This window comes from Mchenga conophoros, linkage group LG9, assembly GCF_057382185.1.
Source record: "Mchenga conophoros isolate Kocher_MC1m ecotype Shallow Benthic linkage group LG9, M_conophoros_male_GT1.1, whole genome shotgun sequence".
NCBI classification, from domain to species: Eukaryota; Metazoa; Chordata; class Actinopteri; order Cichliformes; family Cichlidae; genus Mchenga; species Mchenga conophoros.
This window is the reverse complement of record NC_140534.1, coordinates 11309123-11334477: the sequence shown is the minus strand read 5'-3', so window position 1 is coordinate 11334477 and position 25355 is coordinate 11309123. Positions and strand designations below refer to the sequence as shown.

General features: G+C 42.2%; 1 protein-coding gene across 2 annotated transcripts in view; it reads left to right on the top strand.

Annotated features, from left to right (window-relative positions):
* Positions 1–25018, top strand: part of LOC146566843 (uncharacterized) — a 63227-nt gene extending 38209 nt beyond the window's left edge. For both annotated transcript variants that reach the window (XM_085286347.1, XM_085286345.1), the window contains 6 exons: positions 9311–9429; positions 14347–14436; positions 17391–17535; positions 18435–18568; positions 19838–20046; positions 22223–25018. In XM_085286347.1, the coding sequence (XP_085142473.1) occupies positions 9311–9429; positions 14347–14436; positions 17391–17535; positions 18435–18568; positions 19838–20046; positions 22223–23366 (1841 nt within the window). In that variant the 3' untranslated portion in view covers positions 23367–25018. The remainder of the gene's footprint in view (positions 1–9310; positions 9430–14346; positions 14437–17390; positions 17536–18434; positions 18569–19837; positions 20047–22222) is intronic.
* The last annotated feature ends 337 nt before the right edge of the window (positions 25019–25355 follow it).

The following is a 25355-nucleotide window of genomic DNA, read 5'->3' as shown; positions in this document are numbered from 1 at the left end:
TTCCCAGTTTTCTATAATAAAAAAAAGCTCATTCTTCACATGGTGGACACAAAATAGTCTCTCAAAACAAGCTTTATAAAAGTCATCCCAAAGGGCTCTTTGGGATATTTTGCCACTTGATCTTTTCTAAAAGAGCAAGTTGTTACATGTGGAGGCAGCTTAAAATGAATAGATGCTTGCCATCGTCTTATTGGAGAACAGCCATGTAGAAACATTTTGCCTCATTTGCAGTCCACCACTATTATCTTAACAATAGTGAGGTAGACGCCAAATTTAAACAGTTGTAGTATTTTCTTTTGTCTTACCACTCCAGTCAACCTCATTGTGAATTTGAGGTTTTTTATGTCAAAGCAATCAAAATGTCTTAAGGGTGTTTCTATGAACACCCAGTGTTTTCTTGCCGCCCTAGCCTAATGGGATGAGGTGTTGGATAATCAGATTACTGTTGGGTTAGAGTGTCACTGGCCAAATGGGTTTGTGATATTTTTAGTGAGGAAAACAAAACAAAAAAAAGGAGATGAGTGTTAAAATGTTGGTAATGGGTGATGCAAACGAGTGTCAAATCAGGTTAAAGCCGCTTCATTCACTCGCTGAAATGTTGTTTTCTTTAAAACTACAAAGGACGACATGGTCTGAAATATTTCTTTCAATTTAAATTTTATTGGACAGAGTTTTACGATAACAGAGTGGTAAAGATAAAGTGAACCGATGCCAAAATAAATACTTTATGGAGCCATTGCTCTTGATTACCCGCTTCACAGATTGATCACACTGACACAGCGGACATGTAACACCTGTGGTAGCATCTAGTGATTGACAGGTTAATGGCTTTCATGCATTAAGGATGATCACCATCATGGGTCACTTGATCCTCCTCAACCCTTGGCTCATTAACCATCTCACACCCATTTAATTACACATTGATGATATGCTGCCATCACACCACAGCGCCATCAGATGCTAGATAAAATAAAGAGTTTGGAAATGTATACACACGTGATTGTTGCTAATGCTAATCTTGTACGAAATGCAATATTTCAAAACAGCAGACGTAGTAAAATGAGTGAAAACAATGAATGAAAGAAAAGCAGTGATGTTATAAAAAGGATGTCAGCGGCGTCACTGCGTTCAGACGAATATTCAAAAAGCGGAAGAAAGTGTGTTGCAACTGGAGTCATGTGCGTAAAAAGCGATCTCAGTGGGGAGTAGATTTTTGCAAAAGAGTATGAAAAGTGATGCTTTGTAATAAAGGACTGGTATTTCTCTAGTCCTCGCCATGAGCAGACAGATCATCTTGAAGCACAGTCATTAGAGGAAGAGCACCGGGTGTGGCTGGTAACTGCAACTAACTACTGGAGCTACTCCGTTAGGTGCAGGGTAACCACTCGGACGACACCAGCTTAAACAAGAAATTCCTACCAGGGTAAAACCCTTTAGGAGTAGAGACCTCTTGTACTTCTCTTTCCACTCCCTTCTTTTTAACATTTAGCAGCATTACATGCTATGGTAGCGCTACCATTGTCTGATCTTGAACTTTTTAAAACGTACAGCTTTGAGCCACTTTCTGCGTTCACCAAACTCACTCTCTTCCCTGCTAACAACCGTCTCCTTCAGTAAAATTTAAGCAACACGTATTTTCTGAAGCTGTGAAACAGTCTTCCCACCACAAGTCAGTGGTTAGCATTTGTTTAGCATTGCGTGCTACAGCGGCATTAGTGTAGTTTCCCTCCCATATGGATTGAGCCTCAGGGACCATCTGCCCATTATTACTTGCCTCAATGGGCCGAAACGGTACCATAATCTTTTTAACAGATTACCCTTTCGTTATGAAGAGGTTTTACACATGAAAAAAATAAAATCTAATTGGATCACTGAAGGAATCAAGGTTTTAGAAAAGGTGTGGTTCTTTTTCCAGAAACCTGCTTAACTCCCTGTTTATGGAGACTGAAGTGAGGAGTGCTTTTGGCTCTTAAACAAGGAGGAGAATACCAGAGTGATAATCTTGGGCTTGTTGTGGTTCTTTCACTCCCTCTCATTTTAAGTAAGAATGACATTAATTGGCACACCAAACAAGAAACCACCATTTCATTTAAAGTGGCAGCGCACATGATGCTGCAGACTCTTACCTCTGATCTGCTTTCTGTCTTCCTCTTGCCTTCCTCTCTTCTCATTCAGAATTCAGAGAAACCAAAGTTTAGGGATATAAGACAAAGAAATATTCCCCAAGTTTGTCTCAAGTATTTCTTTCTTCAGTAAGAATAAGGATGAATGAGTGAGAAACACTTTATAGTTGCTTACTTTATACATTGTAAGCTTGATTTTGCACCAAGGCCTCATCTCTTCTTTCTCTTCCTCTTCATTATCTCTCCCTTTTCACTGTATTCTTAAAACAACACATTCACCTCGTGGCATGTCTGTTTGCTGAGTTTTCTGTTTGTTTAGAAAAAGAGGATACGTTTTCATTACAAATTTACCCACAGTTAAACGTAAAGTCAGCAATTTGGACTTTACAGCAGCTTGCACATAAACGTTAGAGTTTAAAGGACACTGTATGGCAACTTCAAGCTCTTGAATCTCAGACTGCTCATGAAAACGGAGATTTTGCGAGTACAAAAATAGGAGGCCTGTGCTTTATTGTGGCCAGGTGGTGTTCCTGAATGCAACTTTTATTAACCACAAGCTCCTTGAGAGAGCAGCGGGCCACAACCATCCTCATCAAAACAGGAATCCAAGGAACAGCTATTTATAGGGTATCCATGCAAAACGCATACTGTATATGCGTGCAAGAGCTGATGCCTCCTACAGTAGTGCAGCAAAGCAAAGGAAGCAAATTGAAGGGAAAAGACAATACGCCTTATAGTGAGGTTTCCCCTCCTAAATCCACTTGTACTGTGTCTGTTTGTTTGTGTACATGCAGTGCTCACACACATGTTGTCATTCTGCCTCTTGGCAGTTTTATTGCTGGAATATACTGTGTGACTCACGAGGGAGTTTATATCCTGAGTTCAACCCCGTGGAGCTTTACCGAGGGCCAGGGTCGACGTTTAGCTGGTGGAACATCGCCGGCCCCGGGAGGAAAACTACAGCGTCTTGTTGTCTTCAATTAGAAGACACACTGTTGCATTCATTTGGGTACAGTCAAATAAAAAGCTTTCCTGCATAACTGGCTCATCTCACGCGACACATGCCTGAATGCAGCGTGCGCGTGTGCGTGCGAGGAGAGAGAGCACGTCGTTTCGTGCCGAAGCACATTCTCCTTGGGCCTGCGTCCATTTGCATTCTGTTAGCTTTTCTAATTGTCTGTATAAATATTGCACCACATTGAGCTGATGTTGCGGTTAATTTTCCTAGGGCTTGACGAGCCAAATTTAGGAGTGTTTAGACAGCCCTTTCGCTGGCTACGCTTGTGCGTCGCTCATTTCAGCGGATTCATCAGAAAAGCAATTTTCCCAGCAGACAAACATCGCGCTCACATATAAAGCATGTGCGCCACAATCAGTCATGTCCTCTATTTATAGAAGCAATTAGATGACTTTCAAATTATGATCGCTATAATAGTTCTCCAGTGTGTGTGTGTGTGTGTTTGCAAGGAAAAGGTGCGTGGCGCCAGTTTTATGGTGCACCATGCAGACAGAGCCACATACAGTAGCGGTAGTGAAGAAGTTACCATGCAAGTATGTTTTGCCCAAAGGCTCATGTGTGGAGATGTATTACTCCTGTAGAGTGTGGCGACTGCTTGCCAACCAAAACAGAGAAGTGGAAACAATTGAGTTTACATCTTGTGCTCTTCTGTGTGATCCCATTTGCTCTGTCATAATATCACTTCCCTTCTGCTTCAGTATCTAGGCGCACAACCAAGGCCTTTGTTTACGTTCTATTCAGGAATCAGGGTTCTGTTTTTTTCCTGCTTCAGAGATAGGCTTCCCCCTAGCTGCTCAAACTACAGTACATGTGCATGCTCCCCCAGGAAAATAAAAATTACTCGCTCGCATTATAATCTCCTCTGAAAGGTAAATATTTCTGAGTCCTGTGCTGCCTCCAACAAACGTGCTGTTTGTAGTTGTTGTTTTGTTAACAGACAAAGAAAGTCGCTCTAAATCTCTCCATTCATTTAAATGTAATCTTACATAGCAGGTCACAGGGGAACCAAAACATTCATCTAAAACAATATCGGTGAGCTTACGAAGCTCATATTTAAAGTTAATATTGTTACGTGGGATGATTGAGTCAGTGTGCTGTATGTTTCCTCATCTGCTGCAGTTAAAAGCAGTGGAAAAGTCTGCTTCTGTTTGTCTTTAGAACAGCAGGGAAATGCCCCAAAACGTTTCTAGCTGTAAATCCTTTTTTGTGTTTTTTTTATTTTTTTTTATTGCAAAAACAAGAGAAAAAAAAAAGTTCAAATTTAGACGAGGCGAGATCCGGACATTTGATCTCTGGCATAATGAAGTATTAGCTTCCATTACAGAGGAGGCTTAACCTTTTTGCAGAGCGCCATTGAGCGCTTGCCAGCAGTCATCAATATTTAACAGCTGTTGCTATTATGAAATTCTTTATGGGCTAATGTGGCTCGTCGGCTTGCACGCAAGGCCTTGGCTGTCCGCCAGCAGTCTGTCAGGAGGAAGGGGGGGAGATTGACAGACGGCTCGCTCGCGTGACAACCAGCCCTTGATCAGCCAGCTCCTCTCTCTCTCTCTCGCGCTGCCTCTCTCTCTCTGTTAGTATTGCTCTCTCTGCTGTGGATTTCCTGTGCCGGCAGTGAGAGAGAGAGAGAGAGAGAAGAGTGCTAAGGGAAGGGGGCGGGAATAGGCAAAGGAGGTGGCAGTGAGCCAACCCAGCCTCCACACACACATATGAAAACACACACACACATAGTTTTCTCTACTCACGCAAGCCTTGTGGGAGGGGAAGAACTGCTGTGCTGTACTGCGCTCCCATGTTCATGTCTGGAGCTCTTCTTGGCACAGCCGTGGATCAGCTGCCAAAAGATGGCACCCCTGCTACTCCAATGAGGGGCGCACAGAGACGAATGGGTGTAGGTGTCCCTGCCATTCACCAGAAATGAGATTTTACCTGATAGATGATGACTTTTCAGTGATGTTTGCTGGGAGTTTCTTGGGGTTTTTTTTTTTCATTGATTATAAATAATGAATAAATATTTTTAGTATCTCTCGTTTAATACTTTGCTAGGTGCAGTGATTTAGTGAAATGTGCAAAAATACTGGCTATAAAGTCAATATTTGGTACGACCACATTTATTCTTCAACACAATCTGAACCCTCTTAGCTTTCTTGTAACTTTTTTAATGTAAAGTAGTCTTCAGGAATAGTTCTCCAGGCTTCTTCTTCTTTGGACCTTGACTGCTTTTTGTTCTGTTCTCTCTCAAGATGATCCCACACTGCTTCAATAATGTTGAGCTCCAAGCTTTTGGGAGGCCTTGTGCGTGATAGTGTTTCACTATCCTGGTATGCTTTTGCTGCATTGACGGTGTGTTTCGGATCATTGTCATACTGAAAAATGAAACTGTTGCAGATCACATGCTCTCCAGATGGCGTGGCACAGTGGTCTCAAAAGCTCTCAAACACCTGTGGCTGAAATGCAGGCCCAAATCATGACAGCACCTCTGCCGTGCTTTGCAGATGGCTGAAAAAACTCACTGTTGTACATCTCTCCCGACTTCCTGCGTATATATTGATGACAGTTTGAAACAGAGATTAAAACCACGAATTCATCACTCCCATCAGATCTGTTGCTACTGGTTTTCAGTCCAGCTATTGTGTATTCTCCCTGTTTTCTGTCATTAAGAATGGCTTCTTGACATCCGCCCCTCCACTGAAACCCTTTTTAATGAGGCTTCAGTAACCGGTTGAAGGGCCAGATACACATCTTATGTCTTGTGTCAGATCTTTGCTGGATTTTTATAGACTCTCAGATACTGTTCATCTGCTGTAGATAGTTAGTCAAGCTAATTTTAACAGTTGTGTATATTGTTACCTACAACAGCTTTAACGTAACGCTAAAATTGACTGGACCAACTTCTACTAACATTTACTTTAAATGTAACATAGTGAAAAACTACAGAAACAGCAGCTATAACCACCTTATTGACTCAGCTTGGAGCAGGATGCCTGCTGGTTTCGTGTCTATGAGCCGTGTAAAAACACTTACTCGCTCCTCACTGCGCATTGCTCTGTTTAGGAACATGATGTTAAAAGTAGACCAACCCTTGTGCATGACTTGAAGCAATTCATAAATTTGCATAGTCATAAAAACTCTTCTGCAGCATTAATTTTAAGCATAATGTCGTGACATCTTTGATTCAGCATTTGGCATCAATTTGTAACTATTTTTTTGTCTTTTATTCCCATTATTAAAAAAAAAAAAAAAAGCATGTCAAGCCCTCAGAAACGTTACACCCCTCTGCTGAAACAACTGTCTCTCCCTGTCTTTTCTTCTTATTGGATGCAGCCTCTTCTTTTATCTCTTTTCTGTTTTCTCTCTCTTTTTGTTCTTTTTGTTTTGTTTTTTTTAAGGTGTTCTTGGTGGTGTTACAGGAGGAAGTGGCTTTAGAGGAGAAGCAGTTGAAAACAGACAAACAAACCGAGCCTGTGCTCTACACATCCGTCTGCTACAGTGCCAAATCTCACCTCACCCCCTAGAGGCCGTTTAAGTTAATACCTGCTCCACACAGGGCTCTGCTCTGCTTACAGGCGGCATCCAGCAGGTTGTTCAAAGTTTTGTGAAAGTCCTTTGGCTCCCTCTGAATTACAGCGCTTCTCATAATGTTAGTTTATTGCGACAAATCAACGCATCTAATATCACTATAAGCTCCTCTCGTCAGTCATCCCAGAAGTTCTGTTTGGTGATTGAAGTGCTGAGACAATTGTGCCTTAGACTGTGAAAATGAAGTCATGCTGTGTTATGCTCGGTGTTTGGCGGGTGGTCCTGAGATTCTCAGTGAAAGTGGAAAGACAGACGGTGCTGACTAAAAAGGAGCTAAACACTTTCAGCCTCACCCTTTGGCACCATCTACATCCCGCTACTTGTCACTTTTTACTTAACACCCTGTCCTCACGCGGAGCACATAAACGCCTCACCATTACCTACTCTGTTTTCCTTTTTCGACCAGAGAGGGAGAAAATAGAGGCAAAGAAAAGCAAACCCGAAGACATGAGCGGCGATGAATAAAGCCCGTATTGTTGGCAGAGGAAGTACCGGTGCCGATAATTAATCATCCCGTATGTTTGTCTTTCCTGACGCTGCATCCTCTCCAAAAAGCTGCCGTAAGAGAGAAAACAAAAAAATGCACCAGGCGTTGAAGGAGGAAAATAAAGACGGTTATTAGATTCATTTCCCTCTGCAGTGGTTTCCACTGGTTGGATGATGTTGCGGTGATTGGACAGAATGGGTTTTGTGTGTGTTCGCGTGTGTGACTGTCTGAGTCTGTTTGTTTGCATGCATTTGCACCTGCAGAGGTGATGACAAAATACTTAACATTATTACTGGCTTTTTAAAAATGTAGCTGTCTGTCAAAGCTCTTGCGCTTGCACACGTTAGGGCATTTATTTCCTCGTACAGCTTGAATAAACCTACTTTTCCAACTGGGGGAATGAATTATTGCACGTGAAAGAAATTCATCCTGACAAACTGTACGGGCGCAGAAAAAAAGGGTTTGCAAGCTTCAGTGTGGATTCAAGAGAACGCCAACTGCTCCAACAAAATCAGTGAAATCAGTCGTCGATGGACTGAAACAAAGGCGGGGTGGAGAGAGGAGGAGGGCAGTTGAAGGAGTGCGAATGGGGTGGAGGGGGGAGGATGGAAGCTGTAATGAGGTTACTCAGTGGGGGTGGGAGCTATATGAAGCATCAGTAGATGTATAGATTTATATGCTCTCAGTGTGTGTGTGTGTGTGTGTGTGTGTGTGCATCTGTTAGTGAGAGAGATTTGGTATTGCAAGTGACCTAGCCTCAGTCAGTGGTGACACAGTTTGCTTAATATGACAGGCATGACTAATCCGTGCCTGCTACAATGAATGATGGAGTGAAGGGCCGGTCACTCGGAGTGAGCTGCATGCTCCCTGACAGCACGCCTGTGAGAGGAACACGCAAACATGCCTTCGACACGCAATGCATACGTCACCACGTGTGCACATGTGACGAATTGACATGCCACAGTCATGTAAGCTAATTGCATGGGCTTAAGCATGCAGGTGGCATATTTCACCTTTGAAGACCCAGGTTAAAACTGTGCTTAGTTACGAGACAGTGTAGCGAGAGATTTGAATGGCCGCTCATTACATTGTCGGCCTGTAGGAGCCCTCTTTGTGAGCCACAGAGAGGCCAGAGGTCAGGCTTAGTTAGTCACTGGAACCAGAAGGCTTTTACTTATTCGTCAACGACACTTTCGTGCACAAAGAACTTTGTCATATTGTGCCTCTATGTTATAACATGTGAAATAGTACAAAATGTAATTGTGTTATTCTCGTGATGTAGTACGAATCAGCTTTAATGTATAAAACTGCACAACTGCAACTGCATAAGTCAACTTAAAAAAAACTATGATGCTTTATTCAGGGGGTTGCTTAGACAAGATGTTCTTATTTTAGCAGCTGAGTATATTTGTTATTGTTGACTGAGAACCTGTTGCACAGTTCAGTAAAAGCAGAGAGCATGAGCATCCACAAGTGAATGCTCTATGTCTGGTTAACCACTTCCCATTCAAATGTCGCTAAAGCATTCAATTTTTTTTGGCCTGGCTTTCTGTAGCCCAGTGAGATTTGCATGTGCATGTGGCTGTATCGTGTGTAAGAAATCCTCTAAAGTCATGAAATCTTCCAGTGTTTTGTCTTGTTAGACCAGCCAACCACGCAGAGTAATACCTGGCATTAGTGCAGCGCCTAAGAAAGGGAGACCGATACGGTTAATGTGTCGGCCACATGTCTGAGTGCTGGTCGTGTTCTCTCGCTGCCACATCAGAGAAAACAGAATTATTATTGTTATTAAAGTCAACTGTTTCCTGTTTTGACACAGGCCTTGTTATATGCTCTGTATTCTGAATGTGCATTGAATTAGGTTAAGAATTCAGACCTTCAACAGCACATATGAGCGCATAACCCTATAAGGATACATTTAAATCAGGGCTGTATCCAGCGTGTGTGATCTTCTCGTTTTGTTTGGGGATGTTCTTTCCACCTCTTCTGTTCTCATTTTTAACATTCTCAAACCGACCGGTGGCTTTTGGATTATTGTGTTAAACAAAAGCGAGTCCTTCGTGCCAACCTGTTTACCCATTTTCTTTTTTCTTTTTTTTACAGCGAGCCAAGACAAGACCAGCAGGAAGCACATCATGAGCACAGCATCCTCTAACCCTGAACCCAGGAAAGAGAGCCTTCCACTGGGCACAGGCGTGAATGAAAGCAGCCTCCTCCTGGAAGTAAGAAACCACATGGGTGTTGTCTGTATGTGTGGCGATCATGTGGAACATTTAACATGCTACATCTGTAAATACAGCACCAAAGCAGTTGTATTAATATCAACTGTTACCACACTATGTGCCATATTTTACCTTTTGGTTGGCACTTATTTTCCTGCCATGTTCTGGTTTGCATACATTTGCTTCTGAATTAGTGATTGGGAATTTGGGACATGGGGGGATTTTGTTTGCATGTGTGTGTGTGTGTGCGCACCCTTTGCCCTTTGGTCCTGCCTTCTTTGCAGGGCTGTGCTGTTGCATGACATATGGGTGAGACAGGAGTGTCAGAGCTGATGAATTAGGTGGGGACTCTCACATGTTGGCGGCTTGAGCATCCGAGGGAAGTGTGCTTCTGTGTGTGGTCGGACCTCCGGCCGAAAGCACGAGAAAGCGAGAAGTAGAGAGCGAGAAGGCGTCAAGCCTGTCGACATTTATCAGAGAACATAGGAGGTCTGTTCAGCACTCACTTGACCCGAGACCTTTAATCAGGTTTTTAACAGCACGTTTTACGAGGGCATTTATTTCGCGTGGAGTAACAAACAGCATGTGACAAGCCGTTTGTGTGACTCGTTTAAACGCACGTAGCCATACGCTACATGGGAATTGCTCGGGCATTAGGTCGTCATTGCCTCCACGCAATATTCCCATGGCTCTCGGTCAAGCAGTAAATTATGACAGAGATTATCGCACAAAAACTACACGGATCTTCATTCGGAGTGCAGAAGCGATCCACTGATGCTTCTGTTAACGTGTCAGGCTTCTCAGTGGGACAGGAAACAAAAGGTTAGATTGACCGTAGTGATGTGCTGCCTCCTGTTGCGTGACTCAACCTGCAGCGGAGCCTCATAGCAAACTGCACATTACTTATGGTGACGAGATCCCAAGAGAGGGAAGAGACGGATATTTGAGTGTGCGTGTGTCTGGGGGAGATTGCATGTCTTTGTCTGTACGCATATGTGTTTGTACATGTTTATCTGTTTGCATATGAACTGTGTTTGCAAATGTCTGAAGGCAATTCTTTGGAGATTGATGCAGATCGAATGTGCTGGAAGTTGCAGGATTTATTGCATAAATTGAATTCACATGAGGACGATGTTGTGCCGTGTTGTGCCGCAGCAGTGTTTTTGGACATTTAAACATATTTCCATCCATGTTTTTTTTTTCATATTTAATTATCAACACTTACCAAGGCTAATAGACGAAAATGTGTTGTAATGGCTGTTTAGACTCAAAAGAGGTTCAAGGGGGAAGCAAAGATACTAACAAAGTCTTTAATATTTTACATTTCCCGCATTAAAAGGCAACTCTTTATATCATTTTAACACATTTCAGTCAGAAGTAACGCAGTGGACTGATGGACAGACCACTTCTTTTAGTCTTTTAATGAAAAATGTTTGTCATGTGTGACTCTGGTTTGAGTGGCTTATCAAAAGTTTTCTAACTATCAGTCAATACAACACGATCCTATATTACTGCAACCCTATTGCGTGTATCACCACGGTTGCTGCGACCTCCCCTCATTTCTCACTGTCGACACAAGACAGCAGGAAAACTAAAGAAACTCCTTTGAAACATTGATACAAGGCAATAACGCCATGCCCGCCACTAACATCCTTCTCCCGCCCCAATCGCCCTACAGCTCCCCTGCTGCTTCCAAGTCCAGCGAACATATATTTTATTTTGGGCTCTGCGTGCAAAGGGCCTCTTAAGATTTGTAAGTCAAAGCTTTTAGTCTCCCAGGGCCAGTTATGAGAGCTGGGGGCGTTGCGGTTGCAGATATGTGGTGGAGCAGGCCAGCAGCAGGTGCCTGTTTCCATTACCTAAAGGCTTTAGTATGCAAGGAACTGAGGGGAATGTGAATGGAGAAACACACAAAAACAGCATGAGGCAGTGCAGCCAATATCATAACAGTATTTCTGTTTCTGGAACTTTTTTTTGTTGCCTAGTTTACAACAACAGAAGAACAGGCAGTGTTTAGATGTATTTAGCTGATTCATATAAAGTGTTTGGTTTTATTTATATAAAACCAAACACTAATTGTTATTTTGAGTAATAGAGTTCTGATGTTCCTTCCAGCTCTTTAACTGGAAATGTAGTAAATAAGCTGCTCTATTCCAGCATAAATGACGGATGTTCTCTTGAAGTTTTGCACATGTAAAAAACAAATGCACTGTATTTATCTGTAATAAATTTGCAGGGCCAGGCATAAAAAAGCTAATTAAAGCTTTAGAACATACACTTTTTGCTTGTGCATACTCTTTCAGGTCACAGGTCTGGGGCCTATTTGTTCCAGAAGAATAAAAATGTCAAAGTCCTTTTGTAAAGAATTTGGGTTGCAGAAATTTACTGGCATTTCACTGACTTGGAAGAGGAGTGGGGAAAGGTGAATGGGCTAAATAAATCTAAATGAACCTTACATGTAAATGTCGACCTTTTTATGGCCTTGTACGACCTCATAAAGTCAACCTAGCTTTCCAGCATGCTTAGGATGTTTTCATGAGTTTTTGGACACATGATCCAAAGACCTTCAAGTGATCCATGCTTGAGACCTTTATAGCTACATGTGAAATAGTCGTGAAAAAGCAATCTGTTTGTTCAAGTTCATGGTCATGCATTGCCATATTTTTCTGTGACAGTCAGCGTGACATTGAAACTATTATTGCTAAGAAATGAGAGCTTTCAGCTGTTGTATTTTAACCCAGAACAGGATCTTTTTTTAAACCTAACCGCAGCTTCACAGCCTAAACGTAACCAACTCGTTTTTATATCCTCACCCTCAACAAGTCGTTTTTAATGATAATCAATAAAATATTGTTTCATATTAACGTGCTGCTAAGCATTTTCTATAATATAAATAATGTCACTCCATGACTCAAACTGAGGTCAAATGATCAATCCAAGGCCAACCCCGTCTGGGACACCCTTTCAAATAGCGGAAAATATTCACTTTGTGTACACGGACATGAATCAGGACATCTGAGGCCAGACAGGTGAAAAAATGTCTTCAGGGATACGAAGATAAGGGTGGGTAATTATGTCCAGAAACCCGAATAAGTACATTAGATGTTGTGACTATCTGATGAACTGCCGCGACACTGCGTTGGCGGTGTTGGATTTAGACGTAAATATATCACATCTGGCATTGACATGTTGTTCCCAGATGTTTATTGAAGTACTAAATACATTACATAGCTACATTAAATATTAATCCACTAATGTTGATTGATCGCTACCCTCCAGAGGGCTCCAAAAATGCTGGTCCGAGTAACAAAGACTTTTAATTTGTACAAATGTTGCACAGTAAATGCTGAGTGAGGACCAGTATCAGAGGAAAGATGCTATATCAGTGTGCTTTATTTCCAACTAATCTGCATCTGTTTTGAATGCTGGAATAAGTTGTGCATCTATGTGTGTTTGTGTGTTTGTGTGTACCCCCCCGACATTTGAACATGTGCCAGTTAAACTTGTCAAACATCATCTGCATCTATGCCACAGAGGACTTGACCCATCTTCCAGTCTCCACTGCTGCCGTCATGCTTTCATATACTGTTTTCAGATGTCATCATGTCAGTGTCTCAATATTTTTTTCTCAGAGGCTTTGCTTTGCTGCAGCTTGGCTTTTACGCCGATAGGTTTTAGGGCTGCAAATTGCTCTGCTCACAGAGAGGTCACAGAGAGGAGTTTATGGGACAGGTAAGGACAGGGCGCGTACAGTGAGCATTCGCCTCTCGCTAAGGCAATCATATCACTGCTGGGTGTAAGTGACAGAGAGAGACGTGGAAGGAGTGGGCACTGGGGTGAAGTGAGGGGCAGCTGGGCTTTCTACCTTATAAAGTACACAGAAACACACAGAAACACACACACACCAGGAAAGACCTGCATAGTCTCGCAGTAAAATAGAGGTGACAGACTCTGGCAGCAGCAGTCACGCAAGTCAAGTAGCCTTGCAGTTGTCACGCTATCACAGCTGTGCGCACACTGCACACTGGAAGGCCTCTTTCCCGTCTCCTTCCTGTGCTTTTCTCCTTCATGTGCTGCCTTTTTTAAATATATCTCTCGCACTCTTTCTTTTCCTCTCCATCTGTCCATCTCTCCTCATTTAACAGATACCATTTGTGTATTTTTTTTAACATTTTCTTTCTCTGTATCCTCCGCTGGCCAAACACGTTATCCCCCCTCCCTAGCTTTGTGTGGATGGGTGTGTGAGCAAAGAGGGAAAGTGGGAAGAAGTGTGCTTGTGTCTGGAGTTTCTCTGCTTTTAATCAGTGTGTTTGCTACGACAAATCAAAGCAGCTGTACCAGTCAAACAGACTTAATTATCAGAGTTTCGAGCTTATGAAATGTGTAACTTTAAAGGAGCGCAAATAGGCGCGTAAGTCATCTGCGAGCTAACTGCTTTAAAAAATACAGTTTTAACCAGAGAATATGAGGAAAAAAGTCTAAATCACTAAGTTTTATTTGGCTCGCTCTGTAACACAACCATCTGTTTTTCATTCCCTCTCTTGTGTTGTAATTTTCTATCTTTTGTTCCATTTTTACAGTTTTTCTGCTGTTCTGAGAATTATGGAAAGAAGTTGAATATTACATTTTTAAAGGTTTTACAAGCAAAAATTCTTTTTTTTAAGGGCGTAGTAATAACTTCAACCACGGTTAGGTCACAAATTAGAACATCTGACTATATTGTATCTATATTCTTACACCTGTATTACGCTTTTCACAGACAGAATAGAGAAGTCATGTGTGTGTTTGTTGCATTTGAGTTTATTTGCTGCACGAGCTGCCCTGACTCTCTTTCTGTGTGTGTGTGTGTGTGTGTGTGTGTGTGTGTGTGTGTGTGTGTGTGTGTGTGTGTGTGTGTGTGTGTGTGTGTGTGTGTAGTCTCTGACAGGCTTTGCCTTGGTGGTGAGCAGTGACGGGATGGTTTTTTACGCTTCCTCGACCATTGTGGACTATCTGGGATTTCATCAGGTGAGTTGAACACGAATACAGTGAAAACATTGTATAATCTATGTTTAATATGTATAAACGAAATGCACGCTGTACATATGATTATCCATAGATAAGCTGATAAGCCTTGACTGTTCTGTAGATGGGGGAATCAGTGTGCCAAAACTCCAACAGATCAGTAGGAAATGTGCTCTTTGAGCCAGAATATATAAAATATAAAAATGAGGTATGAGTTGCCTTTTTTTGTACTTCAGCTGGTCACATGGCCTCGTAATCTGTGATGATAGCATCCATGAAAGTGTTTTAGCACACAAACCCTCTTAAGGTTACGAATCTGCAAATCTCATAGGACCTCATTGCTGTCATTATTCAACAAGGTCACAATTGCCGTTTTTAGTACGCTCCATTCTTCTGTTGCCATCCCATCCAGTTTAGGATCCGGAGTAAACTGCCTTTCTTTTAATTCTGACTTCCTGCTGCCTGATAACTCTTTCAGAGGGCAAAGTAAACCCAGAAGGTTACACCTAAGGGGACCACAGAAGGGTGAAGACCTCTGTTTCACCCTGAGATACACTCTGCGGGCGTCTGTTATGTGTGTGCGGGCACTGATAAGTCACCGACGGTTTAACTCTTTTCCTTTCCAGTGGCTATACCCAGCCAGTCATTAATTATGAATGAAGTCAACATGGGCTCGCCTGTCCCTCGATGCTGAAATCATCGCTCTCCTTCAAAGCCATAAATAAAGTGCTTTTCACTGTTAAAATTCCTCCTGTTGCCCTCATGCCTTCTCTTTCTCACACACACATACACACACATCACGATAGACATTCTTCTGCAGCGCTCCCACTTGGCTTACAAGCAGACAGGGGCGGCCATGAAATTGACATGAAACCCAAAGTGGTCTGAGACGCCCTGCCACAGTATGTGCATAGGTGTGTGTGTGTCTACAGATTGGCACGGAACCACCGGGCAAAGGAAATTAAAACTCCAAGGGGCATTTGCGTATGCACGTGTGTCTTAGCAGCTCAGTCAACGCTTTTTATTTTGTAACGTCTGCTTTTTGTTCCCATAAATTTCCACTCAAATGATCAGATTTTGCTAGCTAAGGTTTCACTTTATGCCAGCTTCATTGTCACGTGCTCAGCAAAAGACCCGAGCGAAAAGTTAATGTCAATAATTTTGCAGGAATCAAACCAAAGTAATGGAAAAAAATATCAGTTTTGAGCTGATTATTGCACAGAACCTGAATATGGCCTTGGCTGAATTTCACAGCAAACCATCCCAGCGTTGAGTCGAGTTGCTGCCATCCAGTTGTTGCCTTTCATAAACACATGTGACCAGCACAGTTAAAAACAAAAAAAACCAACATTCATTCAATATGCAACAAGTGCTCGAAGAATTAGCAAAAATCGTATCCATGTTAGGAAGGACCGGGACCGTTTTGCGACATGTTAGCTGCTGATTAAATATTAAAGAGTAAATTTACCAGCTCACACTAGTAGAATCACAACTGGCCCTTTGTGTGCTCAGATCTCGGCAGTGACTGTATGTAAGACACTTGGCAGCGGATCAAGCGAATCAAGTCACCGCAGTACGTTAAATTGCGTACATGCAAAACAGTTATTTTAAAGAAAGAAAAAGAAAAGGAATTACCACGCAACAGGTTTGGCTGTGAGCCATAGCACTGCAGCATGCAAAGCATTTGGTGTGATAAACGAATGTATCATCAGCATTAGCTCAAGGTTGAGCTCAGAATTCAAATCAGGTGTTCTTTGTAGTCAGCAATGGCCATATTTAGAAGTGAAAAGCAAAATGCAGGTGACTTTGAGCACAGAGAAGATGAATAGGAGTGAACGGGTAGTTGACAGCTTTTCTGCATTTTTCTACATTAAAAATATGGCTTTTTAAATACTCACAGATCCGCGTGTTGTATTTTCAGACTGTCATGAAAACATTCTTTTATACTTTCCCACATGTTCAGCTCTTGCAAAGGAGCTGTTAGTTGTTTTTAAGCCACATGCTTTGCCTCTCAGGCTTTGACAGCATGTAACATAATTTTGAGCCCACAGCTGTATTCAGAAAGACACTTATCCATAATATACCACAGGAAATAAAGAAGAAAAGACATGGCTTTGCTAAGTAGCACCACAAGAAAGCGCCACAGAAGAGCAGAAAACCTCCACTGGCCTTTGATCCAATTTGTTACAGGGGCAGTTAGCCTTTGAAGGTCACTGAAAATATCACTTATTCTCTTTTTCCTCCCCCTCTTCTTTTCCTCTCTGAGTTTTTTTACAAGAAACATAAACAATAGTCACTCGATCCTTCTGTCTGCCTGACTGCCGGTAGGGAACCCAACCACAGGACGAAGCGCTCGCCGAAGACAGTGGGAACAGATTGTGTTTGCAGAGGCAGGCGATCAAAAAGCCTCGCGTGCCACCAGTGTGGAAATTATGGAGCGAGGGCAGGGAGGAGGGGGAGAGGGAAGAGGAGAAGGTTGAACATTTTAGTGAGGAATCTGTCATGGAATGACAGAAAACACAGCTATTGCTGGAAAAGAGAGGGAGGAATGACGAGAGCGGGCTGGAACCCGACTTACTGTGTGTTTGTGTGGATGTGGAGAGAAAGCTGGGCTGGACTGCCGTTCGGGAGCTGGTGTCACGCGATGTTTGACAAACACAGCTGCCCTCGCTGGCCCCGCAGCTGCCCTTAAGACTGTTACTGTACTGGGGCAATTCTCCTGCCTTTTTGCATGTGTATGTAACTGTGCGAGTGCTCTGGTTGTCTGACTTTCATCGACTTTGTATGTATAGCGTTGACCTCCCCAGGAATGGTGGGGCAGAATTAGCCCTGAGAGCGGCGAACAGCTGTCAGCTACAAGAATGGAAGCAAAACTCGGTCGTCCAAAGTCATAAACCGGATGTAAAACTAAAAATTAAAACTGATTAACCAAACCAGTCCGAATCCCCTCCCCACAGACTGACGTGATGCACCAGAATGTGTTTGACTACATCCACATAGACGACCGTCAGGAATTCAGACGCCAGCTCCACTGGGCCATGTGTCCTCCACAGCACCAAGGGACGGTGGCACACCAGGATAACCAGCTAGCTGCAGGAACTGGTGGGTAGATCACTATGAATTTAGTATGGGAACATATAAAACTTATTATCGAACAATGCAATAGGTTTGAGGTGATGAGGTCAGCTGCTGAGATTTCTATTCCTGGATCTGTATGATGTTGATGAGAGGAACCATCTATTCTGTCAATCTCAATTCAATTCAGTTCAAATTTATTGATATAGTGCCAAATTGAGGCAATGACCCTACAAATATAGAGGGAAAACCCCAACAATCAGTAGACGACCCCCCGTGGCAAAAGTGGGAAGGAAAAACTCCCTTTCAACAGGAAGAAACCTCCAGCAGAAACAGGCTCAGGGAGTGTCGGCCATCTGCCGCGACCGGTTAGGGGTGAGGGGAGAAAGACAGGTCAAAGACGAGCTGTGGAAATAAGCCAGATGTTAATAATAACTAATAACTAAATGCAGTGAGGCATATAAACACATAGTTAGTGAGAAAGGGGACTGAAGAAGAAACACTCAGTGCATCATGGGAAGCTCACCAGGAGCCTATTGCAGCGTAACCGAGGGAGGAGTCGGAGTCACCTGATCCAGCCCTAACTATATGCTTTATCAAAAAAGGAAAGTTTTAAGCCTGATCTTAAGGGTGTCTGTCTCACATTACACGCGTTATTAACAGTTTTAACGATTCATTAATTAAAATTGATACAGTGCTGACAGATAAATGCTTTAAACAGCAGTGTATTATTCATAAAAGCAGGTAAGTAATAAAAATACAAAAAAGAAGTCTGTCCCAGTCATTTGCTAACTATAAATATTGTTGTCATTTAAAACGTCATCATATTTATACATATGTATCTTGTTTTCTCCTGTATTATTACACAAATTGCAGTACAAATTGTATTACTCATACCCTCTCCATATTTCTTTACTAAATTACAGGTGAAGACTTTGTAGTGAGCAGCCTGTTCCATTCTCCAGAGGCAGGGGAAATCCCTCCCGAGCTCTCCTGCTTTCTCAACAGATGTTTCATAGCCAGAGTCCGATGCCTTTTGGACAGCACCTCTGGATTCTTGGTGAGTAATTGAACCAACTCAAACTCAAAAAAACCCCAACAACGTTACTTCAGTTTTCAGTTCATTAAAGTTTACGCAAAATATAAAAACTGAGCAGGGGTTGCCCACTCACTGGAAGAAGACCCAGGGCTATAAAAAGTGTTATAACCCCTTGGTACCGCAAGACTTCACATATAATTGTAGTATGTGCAGTTATTTATAGGTGTATTGACAGAATTATAAGGTAATTGGGTGCATGGCCACAGTGGCAGAGAATGAGCGTGGTTCATCCCTCATGGCTGTGACTAGAGTGGTTTGGAGACCAGCAGTGGAAAAGCTGAAGGCCCTGATGACAGAGCAACGAGAATATGGGTTTGGACTGTTTCATCAGGGTCAGTCAAGTTTACTGTCACCAAGTCCTCTCTGGTTGCACTGAAGCTGGCCGCACAACTGAAATTTTAGATGGCAATTTTCTACATATACTGTAGATGCTGGTAGCCAAGTAGTGAGGAAATACTGGTTGGAGGCTTTCCTCATCAGTCAACATAATTACAGTTAGGACACAACAATTTGTAATGTAACGCACAGTGCTCAATCTGCTCACAAATAATCTGGCAAGAAAGTCTCGGTTTCATAACATTTGGACCACTTACGAGTGTTTTCAGACACAGTAGCAGCCTTATTTCATGGACAGGAAAGTCAGTCAGTTCCTTCACAGTGTTAGCCAAAAATTAAATGTCCACCAGTGTTGGCTAATAAAAGTTAGCTGACAGGTTTAATCAAGATGTTGAACACTGCACACAACATCTAATTAAACTTGGTTAAACTGGACTTGAGGGGAGGATTACCAGGTTTAAGTTAGCTAACATTAACAAGCTTGGCTAGCTAAATGTTTAGACCACACGCGTGCATGCCACAGACACAGATGCCTCCTGATTTGAGCCAAGAAGCTTACAAATAAAATACTAGAATTTAGCTTTAATGGATGGAGTGTCGGCACAACTGACTTTATAGGAACCGATACTATTTGTCTGAAAGTGGCACTAACAGTGCAGATATGCTAGAGAGGTTCAGTTCAGTGACTCAGATTAAAAGAGGAGAAACCTAGCAGAAGCCTAGCCAACAATATGAAACCTCTTTGCCACTGATTGGTCATAAAAATGGTCGCTATAATAGTCGATACCTTTAAGCCTTTGTAAAAGGGCAGAAAAATAAAGCCTAGATGTTTGTGTAATTGTATTATATGTTAATCAAGGCCTTTGGATGGGTCCTTTCTTTCTTCTGTTCCAGACGATGCAGTTCCAAGGTCGGTTGAAGTTCCTCCATGGGCAGAAAAAGAAGTCAGCCTCTGGTGCTCCAGTGGCCCCACAGCTGGCTTTGTTCTGCATAGCTGTTCCCCTCCTGCTCCCCTCCATCACGGAGATGAAAATGAAGAACATGTTAATGCGGGGAAAGAATAAAGGAGCAGTAGGAGGAATCATCTCCGGACTGGAGCAAGGGTAAGAAGGAATAAATTCTCACACATGCGCAGCATCTTTACAGCTTTAACTAAGTTAGGAGAGATGATGCATATTGACACTGTGTCACAGTTTTGGACACTGATTGCTTTAATAGGGGTACTATGTAGTAACTAAAGGTGAAGTGTTTTAACAGTCTTAACACTGAGGTTTGATGCATTTTGGCATCTCGTTATAGCCTCTAGAGAACGACACTGATTGGCTTTATGGGAGCTCTGAGTAAAGGTCAACATTTGAGAGTCCATAGGTCACAGCAGCTCACAGTTCATAAGGGATGACGTGTTTATTGTGTTATTATACACTTTACATGTCCTAAGATTACCTCTTGCCTCGGTTGTGGTCCACATCGCACGGGCACAGGAAACATAATTATTTGGAGTTACTGTGAGAAAATCCATTTGCTCCAGCCCTCATGTGTCATTTATTGATTTTTTGAGGTTTGTCTTTTTTTCACAGATACCAACTTATTGCCCAGCAACAGTTTTATGAACACACAAGCATTTACACTGAGACCCAGTTACCAACACAAACATAAGCCCTCTCCTCACCCAGTAGGATCTGATACCAAACCAAACAAGCGCTGGACGCCTTACCTGTGGCCAATTAGGAGCAAATACGCGTCTCAGCTTGGATAAGGCCCTCTGTGATTCATGCATCATTAACAACTTTAGGGAGTCAGAGAGGCCAAGACTTGGGATGTAGTCAGTAAAGCAGAGCTCCTCCACCCCTCCTGCTGTTCAGGCTTCTTTCTTCCTTCACACATCATCCAAGGCAACATGGTGGATAATGTAACGATAAACCGGTTAACTTGACAGCAGATTGGATTGGTTAAACCATTCTTAGGGTTAAGGTTCAGAATTAAGTGTATAGTATGTACAGTACATGTAGCGCCTGGGTCTGCTGCCATATAGAGAGACTTAATATGACTTGGATTAAACTTACAGTCAGATTCCCGAAAGCCTGCTGACTTTATTGTTGCACAACGATCTCCGGTTCTGCTCTAAATTCTGAGTATATGTAGACTTTTTAAAAACTAGGAAACACAGTGAAACTGCGTCAGGCTATTATAACAAAAAATAGAAAGCAATACTTCTCTTTTTGGTCATTTCGTGTCACTAGTCGGCAGATGTCACTGAAAACATGTCCCTTAGTTCATTTCTTTGCGAGCCTGTTATAGTGAAATTGTCGCTACTGCTAGAACAATCTAAGAGCTAAGAAAAGACTCATTTTACACATATGATGCTACAGAATATACTCACTCACAGCTTGGTTGTATTAAAGACCTTCAGCTGTGCTGTGCTCAGGTTGAGAGATATTTGAAAGATAGGAAAAATGCAGAAACGTATTTGGAAGCAGACAAACAAAAAGAAACATTTGCCTTTAGAATTCCTGAATAATCACTCACAGAACCGCAAATTAAACCCTGTTATTACCACTGTAGCCATGCACTGTAATTGGGTTTCCATATAAAAACTGAAAAGATGAAGAGGGGAAAAAACATATTTTGATTATTGTTTTTGTGGGGGGGCACGAAGAAAGCCACAGAAACAAGTCAAACAAGTACGGGAAAAACTGGAAAAGGCATTTAACGTATGAATGCTGATTAATCAGAATGCTGTAATAGTTATAAATATAATTGAGCTCTTTTATCTTTTTCGATCAATCGCTTACTCAGCGTTCAACAAGATGAATTTCAAACTTAAAATCATAAGAAAATACAGTTTGAAAAGACTTTCATGCAGTTACTGAACACATTCGGGTTCAGCTACTGCACTGTGTAAACATGAAGATATATTGCATTGTGCTGCCTATAAACTAGGAGACCGGGCCATCATTGATCTTTGGGGTTCTGGATGTTGACTCTGTTCTCAATTTTCAGATGAGACACATCCCGGAAAAGATGAGTCACTTTTGGAAAGATCCTCTCGTGAACTAAATTGAACCAAACTTAGAATTTTTATGCTTTGAGTCATTCGGCAGAAAAGAAACAAAAACATTGAGTATGCAGTGGTTGCCATATGGATACATGGGTAGAGAATGGCTCTTCGTGGACTTTGTTGAAAAACAGTAAAACTTTGTAAGTTTTGTGTCTTTGTTTTGTGACTAATGATCTATTTTTTTCCTTCTCTTTCCACTTCCACTCTTTCCCCCTGCACAGCGAGCGTGGAGAACACCTCCGGAGACACTCCTTCAATGGAGGAATGGGTGATGCTGCAGATTCTCTCCGGCTCTCCTGTCCCACTCCTGGTGCAACCCAGCGAGGTCACCACACTCCGTGGACCCCACTCTCCAAAGACAACCTCAAGTTCCGCCCGGACGGTTACTATAACCAGGAGGAGCCCCTAAACTACTGCAAGTCCTCCGTGGGTCCCCATAAAGGTCTGAGCCCAGGCGTGGGTGGCGGCTGGCCTCCGCGACAGAACTCAGGACCCGTCAGGGCAGGCCAGGGCGTCAGCTACATCCCCTCTAACCGCATGAACAAGACCGGCCAGTACGGGAAGCCGTACCGTCTCTCACCCAGCTGTCACAGCGGCAGAGGTGGTGAGGTGTTTGTCTCCAAGCTGTACGGCAACGTCCAGATTCCCACAGACCCAGACGCCTACTGCGTGGACCTGGTGAAGAGCGAGAATGGCTACGGAGAATGCTTCGATGGTCAACTGATGCCCGAGATGCCCCCCATAAAGATCGAGCACGACTCTGATTCGGAGAACGGCTGCGACGCGTACGGCCGACCCTGGACGTGCCGCGACCAAGTGCCCGTTGACCGTCGCTATGGTAACGGCCTATATGACCACACCGTTGGCCTGCAGCTGAAATCCGAAGCTGATTATTACGATCCACAGTATTCGCCCTGCCAGCGGGGGAAGGCTGGGATCAGCCCGCCGTACAACAACGGTAACTATCAGAACTATGCAGTGAACAACGGGAACGCCAACGCACGCCTGTTAAAGTGCGACAAAGACCTGGGCAGTAACAATGACTCCAGTCAGTTTAGTCCTCAGAGATTCCCACACTCAGACTCTCTATGCAGCAGCCAATCCGTCAACCTCATGGACTCGCACGTCTACTCACAGGATCCACACAAGGCCTACATGCAGTCTGACTACAACAAGCATGGCACCTACGAGTTCAAAGGTCACAGCCTGATCCATTCGATCAAGCGGGAGCCCATAGACTCGCCGCCGTGGCCTGAGAGCGGCCATGACATGAACCAGTCCATAATGGTCGGCTCCAGGAACGTTATGCCATGCGTGATGAGCACAGGACACCACAAGTCCAGTCCATATATTTACATGCCGTGAAAGTGACACGTCAACACATCTGCAGATACTTACCCTCTACACAAACACACACACATACATATTCTGTACACGCAAAGAAATCAGTGTGCATTAAAGTACTTTGTCTTATCGTTTTCATACACCAGCATTATAAGAGAAGAGTTATTTTTTAAGGGATTCCCAGGATGTCACATACTTCTTCTGTTTGACGAAGAAGCTCAGGTTCTAGTGTTGTGACAATCAAAGTTAATATGAATCCAGTTTATGCATAGATTCGTTTGTTTGTAAGGATTAAACTTTGTAGCTGGTTCCAAGCACTTTTAGATTTAGCGACGACAAGACTTTTGAAACACAGTTTTATTTTATTTTTTTTAATATGTTGTGGACACCTGACTTTTGTGGAAGAAACAAAGATTTAGCTGTCGAGAAATGTTTTGGTTTTTTTAACCTTGCACACAGGGGACGACTTACGCCTACGCTGGTCTCAAGGGAGATGACGAGTGAGTATGAGAAAAACAGGTGATTTTTGCATGTTTTCATGCTTTTAAATTACTGCCAGGGCAGTTTAAAAAAACAAATAGGGTGAGCAAAGTTAAATTGGTGCCACAAGATAATACTTAAAGCACCGTAAAACACTTGTTCATTCATTCGAGGATATTTTAATGCATGAAAAATCTTCTTTGATGCCCGTTTGTTTTGTGTTCTGAATCGTCTAAAAGCGTAGCTTTCGATGCAACATTGGAAAGTTTTAAAAACTGATCCTTGCTTGCTGCAGAACTGTTCAGAAAACTAGAGACCAATTAATACTGCATAGTGTAAAACATGTCAAACTATCAGTAGAGCCAAAGCTTTAAACTTTAAGCATATTTTTTTTGTATGTTACAATCAGCCAGATTACATAGAAGCAAGCAGGGAATCAAACCTCCAACACAAGCCCTGTGGCGTGTGTCCTGCTGAAGTCTCCATGAGCAAGGCATTGATTGGTACCTTGTGAGTGTGCTGCTTTGCACTGGCTGCTGGGCTTCTTTGTGAAAAAGGATAACGGGAAGATGAAATTCAGAGTGCACAAGATCAAAGTTTAAGAAGGCTGGTAATTCAAAAGTGATACTAACTGAAATCATGATGTAACTACTGTTTTTTTAATCGTCAAACAGTAAAATATTTTAATTAAAATCTTTCAAACGTCATCATTTTAGATCATAAAACTCCTGTCGCACCTTCTCTTGGAGGTAATATTGTACAGCATAGGTGAGTGTTCATGACAAGTTCTGCATTTCAGCTCATATACCCCCCCTCCGGGTTATGACGCCTTTCACGTCGTCCTTTCAGCCCCGAAACATTGGACCTTGTGTTCACATCAGTATTTTTGCACTAGTGAATTTTTAAAAAAAGCACCAAATTAAATCAATGTCAGTCTCAGTTTTGTGAAGCTAAGTTGCACTACTGGGAATAGTTCAGTTGAAGTTCAGCCTATCCAGAAAGGTTTTGGAGTCGACACGCACAACTGTACATGGTGTCACTGTTTTGGATTTGTCTTTTTCTCTCTCTCTCTCTTTGTGTGTGTTCATTTCAATAAATGTTTGAGGATTTGTATTTATTGTAAGACGCAAATAATTTAAAAACTACAGTTTTGAAGGCTTTTTTGTTTCTGTTCTACTAACGTAAATAAATATGGCTTGTATATATATATGTGTATATATATATGTATGTATATATATATATGTATATATATATGTATATATATATGTATATATATGTATGTATATATGTATGTATATATGTATGTATATATATATATGTATATATATGTATATATGTATGTATATATATATGTATATATATGTATGTATATATGTATGTATATATGTATGTATATATATGTATATATATATGTATGTATATATATGTATGTATATATATGTATGTGCAGTGTCTTCCAATGTTTCTAAGTGTTTTTGCAAATGGGAGTTATCTATTAAAAAATCTTTTCTTTATATGAAAAATTTGTTC